Source organism: Microcaecilia unicolor, chromosome 8 (genome assembly GCF_901765095.1).
Source record: "Microcaecilia unicolor chromosome 8, aMicUni1.1, whole genome shotgun sequence".
NCBI lineage: Eukaryota > Metazoa > Chordata > Amphibia > Gymnophiona > Siphonopidae > Microcaecilia > Microcaecilia unicolor.
In genome coordinates, this window is record NC_044038.1 from 63,379,624 (window position 1) to 63,392,452 (window position 12,829).

General features: G+C 42.4%; 1 protein-coding gene across 2 annotated transcripts in view; it reads right to left on the reverse strand.

Moving 5' to 3' along the window:
* Window positions 1–5,424: 5,424 nt before the first annotated feature.
* Window positions 5,425–12,829, reverse strand: part of TFAP4 (transcription factor AP-4) — a 75,421-nt gene continuing 68,016 nt past the window's right edge. For both annotated transcript variants that reach the window (XM_030211741.1, XM_030211742.1), the window contains 2 exons: window positions 10,567–10,737; window positions 5,425–5,887 (listed from right to left, as the gene is read on the reverse strand). In XM_030211741.1, coding sequence (XP_030067601.1) covers window positions 5,690–5,887; window positions 10,567–10,737 — 369 coding nt within the window. In that variant the 3' untranslated portion in view covers window positions 5,425–5,689. The remainder of the gene's footprint in view (window positions 5,888–10,566; window positions 10,738–12,829) is intronic.

Sequence of the window (12,829 nt, forward strand, 5' to 3'; positions counted from 1 at the left end):
TCCTATCTTTATGCAGGTCTTCATAACCGGTTAAGTGCTGAATATCTCACTTAATGCCCCTTTTACCAAGCTGCGTTAAAAGGGCCCTGTGGTAGTGTTGGCACATGGATATGGGCATGCCAAGGCCCTTTTTATCACAATGGATATAAAGCAAGAAAAAGGAAATTGTTGTGCAGTAATTGCACACTTGATACATAGCCATTTCCGGGGGAAGCCCTTACTGCCTCCTATTAAATTACATGCCAAAAATTTAATTCTTCAAGAGCCACGCAGTAGCTGGGTGGTAACTCCAAATTGGTGCATGTTGGACACGCATAGATGCTTAGTAAAAGGGCCCCTGAATGTCGGAAACTGGGATATTCTCCCTGCAGTAGAATGAAATTCATTGTTGTTATATTATGAGTTCATCAAAGAAAAGAATTTTTGGTTACTCAAACCACCAGGAGAATCTATATGTATTTGGTAAAGTTGACTTTCTATGAATAAAACAAACCCATTTTGAAACACTGATCCCCCGAGAAATGGCCAGGAATGAATTTGGAACTATTCTTGCAAATAAGATGCTACAGACAGAAAGGACCACTGTAGTAGAAAGTCTGTAGGAGGCAGATTAAGGTATACGTGCATATATTTAGCTAGATTAATTTCAGCTGTCTGACCAAATACTTACCTCTAGGATGCTGGACTTTTCTGTACAAAACATGTGGGGGGGGGGGGGGGGGGAAGATGACCCTCAAGTACCAACCAGTACAGAGACCAAAACAATGTGGCATACAAACACAGAAATGAACCCACATGGATTAGGTAACACTGCTCCGATTAAAAAGAAATTCCAAATGCATCTTGCCAAGTTACCTGTGCAAGTAAGTCCAAGTAAGCCACATTGAGCCTGCAAATAGGTGGGAAAATATGGGATATAAATGTAACAAATAAATAAATAAATAAATATTACACCATATAAGGGCTAGGAGGCTCTCTCTGGCACAAGTGTTGAGGGGATCGTTAGGGAATATGAGACTGAGGTCATCTTCCACATCTGCCGGCAGAGGACTGAGGTTCATTTGTGTCATGGCGTGCACAAAATTAACCCAGTTGGAGACATTATCCCCAAGAGGAAACCAAGGGGTAGTCAGCTGACAGTGGTGAGCGTTTTTAGAGCCGCTAGCGGTGTTATCCTCCTGGATATTTAATGCTATGCCATATCTGGGCACCAGAGCTGAATAACTGACTCTCTCCTATGTGGTTAAGTGCGATATTCAGCATTAACTGCCTAAGCAAAACCGGATAAAGATAGGGCTGAGTTTTATGTGGTCCGATTTGGCCACCTAAGTGCCGACTCCACCACTGGACTGCCCACAGAATCACCGGTTTTGAGCTTAGCGGTTAGTGCTGATGTTCAGTGGCGCTATCTTATTAACAGCAATATCTGTGGACAGCCCAACACAAGCGATTTAACTGTCCAGAAGCCTCTCCTAACCACTTAAAACTGCTTTGACCCGCAAAAGATCCTCAGTTCTAGGAATGAGTGAATAAGCGCAAGTTTCTGTGTAGGCCAGGAGTTCTCAACCCAGTCCTCGGGAAATACCTAGCCAGTCAGGTTTTCATGATCTCCACAATGAATATGCATGAGATAAATTTGCATACAATGGAGGCAGTGCATGTAAATTTATCTCATGCATATTCATTGTGGAGATCATGAAAACCAGACTGACCCGTGTGCTGAGGACTGGGTTGAGAACCCCTGGTGCAGGGGCATAGCTAGACAACAGATTTTGGGTGGGCCTAGGTAAGACGTGGGTGGGCACCAAGTGTTCTCCCCCTACCCCCCCCCCCCCCCCCCACAAAAAAAAAAATCTCACCTGGCGAGAAAACACTTCTTTCCACCTTGGCAGTCTAAAGCAGGCATGACTGAAAACTGAGAATGCACAGGTGCCGGTATCATGGAGAGTTGTGTTTTCATTACCATCAGGAGGAAGTCTTCAGCTGGCGGAGCTTGGGATCCCACCAGCTACCGCTAAACATGTGCTACTGTTGGGTGGGCTATGCCACTGCCCTGGTGTAGGTTAAATATATAGGGGTTAATTCAATAAATGGGCTCCTCTGTTTCGGTGCCCCGATGCCATGTGGTGAAAGCCTATTCTATAATGGTATCTGGGCACTTAGCCTAACCCAGCAGTCGCACGCCTAACAGTTACACCAGGCATTATCCAGACAAATGGCATAGCCAACGCCCTGTGTGGTTAATCAACAGCATGATCCGGAAAATGCCACTGAACATCCTTACAGGCCACTTCTGAATTATCTGCATCGTGTTGGGGTAGAACAGAAATATATCCAGCTAGTGGCGATTTTGAGCACACTGGCAATGATATTCATACTGTTACCTGGACTGGACAGCACTGCTGCCGATTGCTGTACCTAAAATATCAGAGGTTATTTAACCGCCGAAGCCAACATTTAAAAGTAACACTGATCACTGCAGCTGAACAGTGACCGGATGGTGAATTTTAAACCAACTCTCTCCTCTTTTTCGTAGAAAAACATGTGATTATTCTTAGCAGTGAGCAATAGAATTGTGGCTGCAAGAATAGGGCGAGATCTAGTGGAGGGTAGACAGCACCTTGGTAAAAGGCACGAAGCCCATAGGAAGTGAAAAGGTCCAGGGTGGGAGAGGGTGGAGTACATGATCAAGCTTCAATTATCAGGTGCACCTTGCAACTCTGTTCTAAGTTACATTTTCAAAAGAAATTTCTTGTATAAAAATGTTTTCAGATTTTTATGAAAGCTTTGGTAGGTGGTGGTGTGTTGTATGTCTTTCCGCAATGCATTCCACCATTTGGCCACCCCTTTACAGCTGGGGAAGTCGACAATTAGGTGGTCTCACAGTTTCTTCTTGAGGTTTGGTAGCAGTAGTTCGACTAATGACATCATATAGCTGGGTGCAGTGCCATAGGGTGAACAAACTCATACATTTTGAAAATTACTCTCGCTTTTATTGGCAGCCAGTGCAGGAATGGCAGCAGTGGTGTGGCATGGTCATATCTGGATGTGCCACAGATCAGACACACAGAGGTGTTTTGTATTGTTTGTATCTTTTGGGGGATGTACTCCCTGCATCCTACGTAGACTGCATTACAGTAGCTGGGACAGAACAAAACTTTGAACCAAGATGTGGAAGGTGTTTTTTTTTTTTTTTTTTTTTTAAGTAGGCTCTTAGTCATTGTAGTTGCCATAGCAATCTACACACTTTTGACGTTAGGGCTGACACAGTTCTAGCGTTAGGTGCTGGTCAAGTATTATTCACAGCCCTTTGATGTTGGTGTCTAGAGAGTATTCTGTTCGATCGATCGAGAATTTGTTGCTCACCATTGGTTTGAATGGGCTGGTAATAGTCATGAACATCGTCTTTTCTGTTGAGTTTCAGCTTAAAAGCTGTGGCCCATGATTCTATTATCTAATTACTATTGGCACTTCATCGCCTAAGTGAAACCGGCAAAAATAGGACTGATTTTTATGTGAACCAAATTTTTCCACTTAACTTAGGTGTGGTTAAGTGCTCAACATTGGCTTTTAGCCACATAAGTGCCAACTCTGCCCCCGGACAGCCCAGAAAATAGCCGGCTATGGCTTTAGCGGTTAGCGTTGATAATTAACAGCATAAATGCAACGGAATATCAGCAGATAGACCTGCACAAGCAATTAAACCACCAGGACCTTCTTCTGGTTTTGAAGATCAGGCCCTGTGTGTGTAAAAAGCTCTGTATACACCTGGTAGCATTACAGTAGTAGTTTTGTTTTTGTTTTTTTAATTATGTGCATTAAGTGCAATGCAAACCCCTCCACAACTCTACCCTCAAGCACATGTCCTTAAACAGCAGCTATCTTATGCTTATATAGGCTGCATGTGCCTAAGTCTTCCTGCATATCTGATTATCAAGGTTCAGTTTATTTAACAGACTTAGGGAAATGCATCAAAGCAGTGGTCACACTGTAGCAGACCATTCTTCTGCAAGAAGAATTCTGTTTCTGAGTCTGACGTCCTGCACGTACAATGTGCAGCGACGTCAGACTCAGAAGAAACTTTCGGCGCCAGCTTTAGTGGAAGAAATGAAAGGACCTCGGCTTGGCTGGCGGGGGTTGGGGGTCCCCCGCCAGCTGACGGAATTCTTTTAAAGGCAGCCGGCAGCGGCAGGAGGACGCGGACCTCGGCTGGCGGGGGTTGGGGTCCCCCACCAGCGAAGGTAGGCGACAGCAACGGAGGGGGAGGGTTGGCAGCTGTAGGGGGGTCCAGGGCGAAATCTGCGGGGGCCCAGGCCCCTGAGGCCCCACGCAGATACGCCCCTGCTGTACGCAAATCTCTCTCATGCATATTTATTGTGGGTATCAAGATCAAGTATACATATGTAGTATCACATCATACACTATGAGTTTATCTCATTGGGCAGACTGGATGGACTGTACAGGTCTTTATCCGCTGTCATCTACTATGTAAAAACCTGGCTGGGTGTGTCCCAAGGACAGGATTGAGAGCCACTGGACTAAATCCAAATCCCCTTTCTAATTTTAGAAGTGTTCCTGGAGCTGAGGTTTGCAAGTGAAACTACCCCCCCCCCCCCCCACCCCCACCCCCAACCTCCAGGGCCTAAAATCACACTTCTTTCACTGAACCTCAAAGGAGGCTACTAGTGTACGGGCTCAAAAAGTTCTCTTCTCTCCCTCCAGGATTCAAAGTCAGACCCAGATGTGGATCCCTGCTCCATGTCACCATGGCTATTTGTCAGCACTCACAGTTATAATCAGTAAATCCCTCAAGCAGAGCCCTATACCCTCCTAGGATTAGTCAAAGTAGTCCTAAAATAGCTTCCTCCAAAACAAGAGGGTCATATGTGCACCTGGGAGGACTTTAAGTATAATATCTCTGACAAGGCTGGGGACTTTCATAGCTCCATTTACAGCAGCGACTCAGATTCTAAAAAAACAAAGTACAAACTTTATTCTGTTTCTTTACAAAGGCACACGCCTCTCAGGGTTTTTCCTGTTACTTTCTTAACAAAATATAATAGCTTCTCAATAAACACATAACCTCAAATTGTAAAAAAAAAAACCAAACAAACAAAAAGAGAAAAAAAGTTTTAAAAACCCAAACAAACAAAAACCAACAGACACAGAAACAAGTTGCAGACTGAGGACGAGAGGAGCCTGCACTGTCCAGACCGGGGTTCACACAGCAGCAGGCTAAACCCAAGAGAAGTAGAGAGAAAGAGAGTGAGAGAGAGACTCCTGGGGGATGGGCAAGGATGCCTAATGGGGCAAGACCACATACCCTCCCCCACAAGAATTTAAAAGAAAAGTTTAACTTAAGTGCTTAAAAGGAAAATGAAGAATTTTTAGTGGGTATTCCATTATATGGTTTAAAGATTTTTGTTTTTTAGATTTCATCACTGTGGCCCTTTATTTTAATTTTATCAAAAGCGCCAGTGGCTGCAGCTGTGTGACATGTCTCAGCAGCGGCTCCCTCCCCCTTGTGTGAAATTTGGAGTATGAATGCCTTGTATACTTCCTTATGAATTACAGTATTCGTCAGGTCATAAAAGAGACCCAAAAATCAGGCTGCATTTTGTAAAAATTCTCTGCATCTGTTCTGCAGACGCCCACTCCCCTCCCTCTAAGCTGGCAAGCAGATCCAGCGTCAGGGTAGCTCTGGGACCTGCGGCGTCTCTTCCCGGCTCTGCTCCATGGCATCACTGTCATCTGATGCCAGGTCCGATGCGGTGTCCGAGTCACTGGCTTCCAGGCATGCCCGGGCTGGATTCACAATAACCGCCCGCCGTTTTTCCTCTTCCATCTGCAGTTGGTTCTCTTGTGTGCCTTCGATGTGCTGAATCGCCTGGGAATGAACACCAAGGAAGGAGTTTAGTTCCTTTTAATTTCTGGACCACCTTATCACTAAAGCAACATTCTGCGTGTTTTACAATTATAAATACATTAACAAGCAAAATTCAATTGAAACATGATAAGCAAACTCACAAAGATTGACCCCTCTCAAGGACGCACACAATCCTGAAAACCTGATGGCTATTGGGCTCATTTTCAAAACAGAAAAACGTCTAAAAGTGGCATAAAGCAGCATTTGGACGTTTTTTCCTCACAAAAATGTCCAAACCAGTATTTTCAAAACCTATTTTTAGACATTTTTCTTTGAAGTTCATCAGAAGTGCGTCTAAATCTCAAGGGGGCAGGGGTGTGTTCAGGGTGGGACTTGGGTGTTCCTGAGACTTAGACATTTTTCAGCCATAATGGAAGAAAACAAATATGTCCAGGACTAAAACTAAGACGTTTTGAGCTAGACCTGTTTATATAACGAATACGGCACAAAAAGATGCCCTAAATAACCAGATGACCACTGGAGGGAATCAGGGATGACCTCCCCTTATTCTCCCAGTGTCACTAACCTCCTCCCACCCCCCAAAAATGTGATCAAAAATATTACTTGCCAGCCTCAGATGTTATACAAAGGTCCATTAGAACAGCATGCAGGTCCCTGGAGTAGTCTAGTGTTAGGTGCAGTACACTGCAGACAGGTGGACCCAGGTTACTACCTCCCCCTACCTGTTACACTTGTGGAGGAAACTGTGAGCCCTCCAAAACTCACCAGAAACCCACTGTACCCATATACAAGTGCCCCCTTCACCCATAAGGGCTATGGTAGTGGTGTACAGTTGGGGGTAGTGGGTTTTGAGGGGCTCAGCAGACAAGGTAAGGGAGCAATGGTCATATGTGCACCTGGGAGCATTTTATGAAGTCCACAGCAGTGCACCCTAGGGTGCCCTATTCCTATCCTGGGATGTCAGGGGGACCAGTCTACTAAAAATGCTGGCTCATCCTACATCCCAATGGCTTGATTTTGTGCGTTTTGCATTTGGACTTTTTTTTTTTTTTTTTTTTTTTTTTTAAATGGACCAAAAAATAAAATGTTCAAATTACAAAACCTTCTATTTTTGAAAACTAAATAAAGATGGTCATTTTCAAAAAAGAAAAATGCCTTTCTTTGCTAATCAGATTTTGGACATTTTTTTGCAAAACATCGAAAGTCGGACTTAGACGTCATATCAAAAATGCCCCTCTACATTTCCACAACGAATATACATGACAGAGATTTGAATACAAAGGGGAGCCAGTAAAGACAAATCTTTCTCTTGCATATTCATTGTGGTAATTTTGAAAACACAACCCTCTGGTGTTCCTCCAGAACAAGGTCGAGAAACACTAGTCTAGACTGGCATCATTCAAGTGTCAGTTACAAGCAACTATTCTGTTAATCAGCTGGAGAAGAAGATCCTCAAATACCAAGAAATGCACGAAAATGTGGCAGATAGATACAGAAATATTTCCCAGTGTACTGGGTGCTACAGGCTTGATTAAAAGGAATTTCCATGCACTCCTGGATAAGAGGCCTATACATCATCTTATGAACTCCAGAAGAAGTTCTCTAGGCACAAGCTAACCCATTTGGAAACACTGGCCACAAGGAAAGGATCAGAAGATGGGCTGACAGCACTAGTCCCTATCACTCCCTCCCTTGGGTCCAGAGTGGTTTAGAGGTAAATTTGCATCCATCTCAACCACTCACTCTTTTCAACAAGTCATTCTCTCCAACCAATTCATTCCAGTCCTTAGGTATCATCATCTGGTTACACTGGTTGTATTCCCTTAAACATTTGTTACATTTCTCCACAAGGCATACTTTGAGACATGCTTTTGTAATTTCTCACCTAGATTCCTGTAATATCATCTATGCAGGTCTACCTCAAAAGCAGTTGCGTCGTCTGCAAACACTATCAAATTCAGCAATTTGCAATTATTGCAAGGTTCTGCGCTTTGATCCAGTCACCCCACTTTTCATTAAATTACATTGGCTACCCGTTCAATACCGTACCTGATTTAAAGTACTTACTCTCACCCACAAAGTGCTCCACCTTGGAACCCTCCTACCCATCTGTCCATTTTAGTTATTCCTTAAACGCCTTCCCATTTGCTCCAATCCCTCAATTCAAATTGGCTAGTTCTTCCTGCCCTCCACCCCCCTCCCCCGAAGCAAGCATACCACGAAGCAACTCGTAATTCAGCTTTCTTCCTCCTCCTATCTCCCAAACTCTGGAATGGTCTCCCCTCCTGACATCAGGTCTGAACTTCTCCTTACCAAATTTAAGACAAAGCTAAAAACTTAGTGTTTAATATTACCCCAGCTTAAAAATATATCCTGTGGGTTAAAGTGGAGAAACCATAGCCCTGTTTTTCCTCTACCGCTTCCCCTGCTATTACCATGAATGACTGTGTTCTTTTCTATCATATATTGACATTTTATGTACAAATTTTCATTATTTTAATCTGTAAAACAATGTGGTCTCTATCGAGTAAAGGTAGAATATTAATGTTTAACAAACATAAATAAACTTTTTAAACCTGTGTGCCATCTCCTACTCCAGCACTTCCCAAACCTGTCCTGGGGCTCCTACAGCCAATGAAGTTTTCAGGATAGCCCCAGTGATTAAGTACAGAACATTTTAATATGATGGGTCTCCACAGGGATATTCATTGTGGATATCTTAAAATCTCTAATGACTATGGGGCTCCCACAATGAAATGGATGGCTCCTCAACAGTTTATTCAAACTGCCATCTCATTTTAAATGTACAAGTTATACATTTAAAATTATGTTTATCAGTAGCACTATTCATATATATTGCCAGTTCCAAAGATCCATATATTTCTTTAGATGCGTAGTTAAACATTTAAAGTAATTTATGTATCACCACAAGGACATGTTATACATTCAGAAGCTGAATTTTAACATTAACTTTTCATCCACCCCAAAAATCACAGTCCCTTTTTTTTTAGATGGAAAAAAAATGGCCAAAGTTATATTGTACAACCAGCAAAGTTACTTTTTTCTGAACAAACATTGGTACTGCTGATGCTGCCTGAATGCTGCTTTTGAATAACTGATCTGGTAAGCGTTGCACAGGGCTCGGTAAGGAACCAGATGGAAGCATATTTTGTAGAATGAGAGGAGGAGAACATGGGACAGACAGCATAAACCAAGGGGTCATCCGCTTTACAAATGGAGCATCCCAAAACAAAAATTAGCTGAAATCAAAACGGAAACACTCGGGTAGAAAAATGTTAGCTTTAGATTAAAGCACCGTTTGTTTATATGTCTGTTCAGAATGATCATGGATGGCTCAGGTGATGTGCTCTGTACTGCCATACTGAAGGTCTCCAATTCAGTCCTCAGGTCAGCTTGCCCTTTGTTGGGGGGGGTGGGGTGGGGGAGGAGACATTGTTGTTATTGCTTAAGGGTGACACCTAGTGGTTGGATTCAGAAATCATGATTACAAGGTTCCAGAAATAGCCCTGTGTAAGGCTCCTAGTCAAGGATTCTTGCTGCAATAACCTGACTAGATGTGTTTCTTTTTTTAGGGGGGGGGGGGGTACCCAATATAAAATGTGGGGAAATCCCTGGATAATTGCAAATGAAAGCTCATAACACCAAAACCCAGCCCTGGTTCTGACTGAGCTGGAAGTCCAAAGAAACAGGAGGAACCTGCCAGACCCAAAAATTAACAAAAATCATCATGCATAACTTACAAACTATTGACTTTCCTTCAAACAATTCTATCAAATGGTACATTCTCATTTTAGAATGTCTTTCTGATAGGGGAAGAGCACAACCTTCCCTCCACCAGCCTGAAGTCAAACACATCTACAACAAACCAGGGCTAAGAGTATCCACCCTGTAGAACACACCGGTTAATGTCTGCAACATTCCTATCCCCATCCCCAACTGATCCACACACAGAAGACCTGATCCACTGTGCTGCTCCCTACCTATGCAATTAATAAATATGTAGAGTGGATAGTAGGCCTGAGAATCCTCTCTATCTGTAGCTCTTGAAGACCAAAATTACCCACCTTACTATACAGCAAGTACATTGTTGTGGTCATCAGATCAACAATAGTAGGAGGATCACCATAAAGGACTCCAAGGTATAAGGTCACCAAACATGGGCAACAGATAAGTGCTCGACTTTACTTTATCTATGTAAAGCTGCTCTACAGCACTTAGTGAAGGCTTTTATGAACCAAATAAAATTTGAAGTTAGCATTGATATTGTCAATATATTTAAAACATTTTTTGTAAAAAACAGCAAAATTGCTAAAATCTTTTTGGAAATAAATTAAAAGTTAGAATAATTGTTCCAAGCAAGGTTTTTATGACCCGTGATGAACACCACGCCCCCAGTTAAAGCTGCCGAAAACTGAAAATAAGCGGCCGGGCGTTTTGAGGTCTTTTCCTTGCTTTTTAGAAATATTTTGTTAAAATTAAACATCATATTTCCATATAAATTTTATTGGATTCCTCTTTATATGTTTGGTCATCAGATCAAAACACAGTAACAATGAGATCTCCATCTGAACCTTTTTTTCCCCCCGTATAGGTCATCTTGGTCAAGTCTGGAACTACCTCTCAGGCAGCACAGTGCCCCACACATAGGTCCTGCTCACCTGCACAATGGTGTCCAGGTTCTGCCGAGATGTAGACACTGTGTTGATGACGGAAGAAGGTCCCATGGTTACCACTGTTACATGATGGGAAGTGGGTGGAGGAAGGGCAGGAGCTGGAACTATCACAGTGGGGTGATGGGTCGGTGCTGGTGGGAGATGTGCAGACAGAAGCTGTGGGAATTAAGAATAAAACAGGACACCTGCCATCAGATCAATTGCAGTAGGGGAGAGAATGCATTACATGCATGGACTGTGCAGTGACGTCATCAGAAAAAAAAAATCGGACAGGAGAAGGCTGTGACTGTACAGGAGACAGTTTCCATTACAAACAGTTACACAGGGTAGTTTAATTTATTCCAACATTTGATATACTACAGTTAAATTTTAAAATCAAGAATACTGCACAGACAACAAAGAGAAACTCAGACTGCATGCTTTCAAATAAAAATTACTTTAAAAACAAGGTACAAGTCACTTCTGATAGAGGAGTTTAAAATATAAGGAGGAGGGGAGAGAATTTTGAGAAAGTAAAGTCGTAATTGTAGATCATTAAGAATTATACAAGTATGGCTGGAAATTTGTAAACTTTTACTGATGAACTTGCATTAATCATAATAAAGATTCAGAGCAAACAAAATTCCTTCTTGTTATCATTTTTGTAAAGCTTTAAAGATGCATCTTTATTCAATTTAATTATATGATTTTATTAATGGAATTTTACTTTCCCTCTATTTTCTGAGCATATTCTTGTTGTGATCCGCTTTGATTCTTAGTGATAATAGCGGAATATAAGACTCCATATAGTATAGTACAGAAGGATAGGTAGAAAGGAGAAGTAAGCTACACCTTTGGACCCAGCTCCTCCCCCAAACACATAAGCACATAAGAGTAGCTATACTGGGTTAGACCAATGGTCCATCTAGCCCAGTATTCTGTTTTCCAAACAGTGGCCAAGCAAAAATCTTTCAGCCCTATTTAAAGTTTAGCAAAAGATGATTTAGCATGCAAATAAACAGGCAAAATAACCCCGCAAAAGTGGGCCTAATTAATTAAAAAAAAAAAAAAAACACAATACAAAGAGTGATTTTGTCCATGGTATGCACTGTGGATGAAAAACAACAGATCTGGAACCTCACTGGTCTGCCTGAATGCATAGGGATCGGATGATCTGAGTGTAGGAAAGCAGGCCTGATATTCAAAGAATGTAAGTGCCCAAATGTGAGAGAGTTATGCTCATGAATTAGCCTCTTTGAACATTCACTAATACTGAAGCCCCAATGCTCAAATGTACACGCCAGCGCTAGAGGCCATTAGCTCTGTACTAGCGCCGGCATTTACCAGCGCAGAATGTTCAGAGGGGTCTAGCGTGGCAAAAAAGCACAGACAGCACACAAACACAGTCAAGTTCATATAAATCAGGTCATTTTGTATTCTTCCCCAATGATCAGAAAAGAGCGCTCAAAACAAAGGTGCCTTACCGCTGCAAAAAAAAAAAAAAAATTTACGCCAGGTCAGAGCAGGCATTAGAGTATTGGAAGAGAGGATTTCTCATGATTCTTTTCTGCTAAATCTGCTGGGTTTGATTGCTTTTGAAAGCAGAAGGAAGCCCGTGCAAGCCCTTAAGCGCTGGTTGTGAGAAACAGCAGACCCAAGCAAAAGCACACATTGGCGTCTGAATATAGGCGCCTAAGCTTAAAAAAAAAAAAATTTTAAATACGCCCAATGTGTGCTTCATATTCGGGTTTTACCAGGCGCATGCTCACAGGAGCCAAGCTTACTGCGGGAATTCTTAACACAATCTTCCTGCTCAACTGCCTAATGCTCAATGCTATGAGCGCACCTATATTTGCATCTCATTAGTTTTGAGCATTAGGATGCTGTTCTGGCAGTATTATTATGGCGCTATTCAGAACAGCACCAGAGTTTTGAGCATCGAGGCATGAGTGGGTGGTAACAAGGGCAAATTTAAGGCGGCAAAAAGAAATTAGGAGCTTAGCAGTGATTTTCAGCACTAGGCTTACTAAGCAAACAAATGGCAGGCTTAAATTGAGTATAACTTTTAGGTTCTTAAATTAAGATAAAGTTTCAGCTGAAAACGTAGAGCCTGATGCTCAAAACTCCGGTGCTGTACAAAGCAGCACTGGAAAATACTGCCCAAACAGCGCTGCAAAAGAACTCGCCAATGCTCAATGCTAATGGTATGCAAATTTTATTCACGCTGTTATCGCTGAACATTGGGATGTAAAGGGGGGAAATGTGCCTG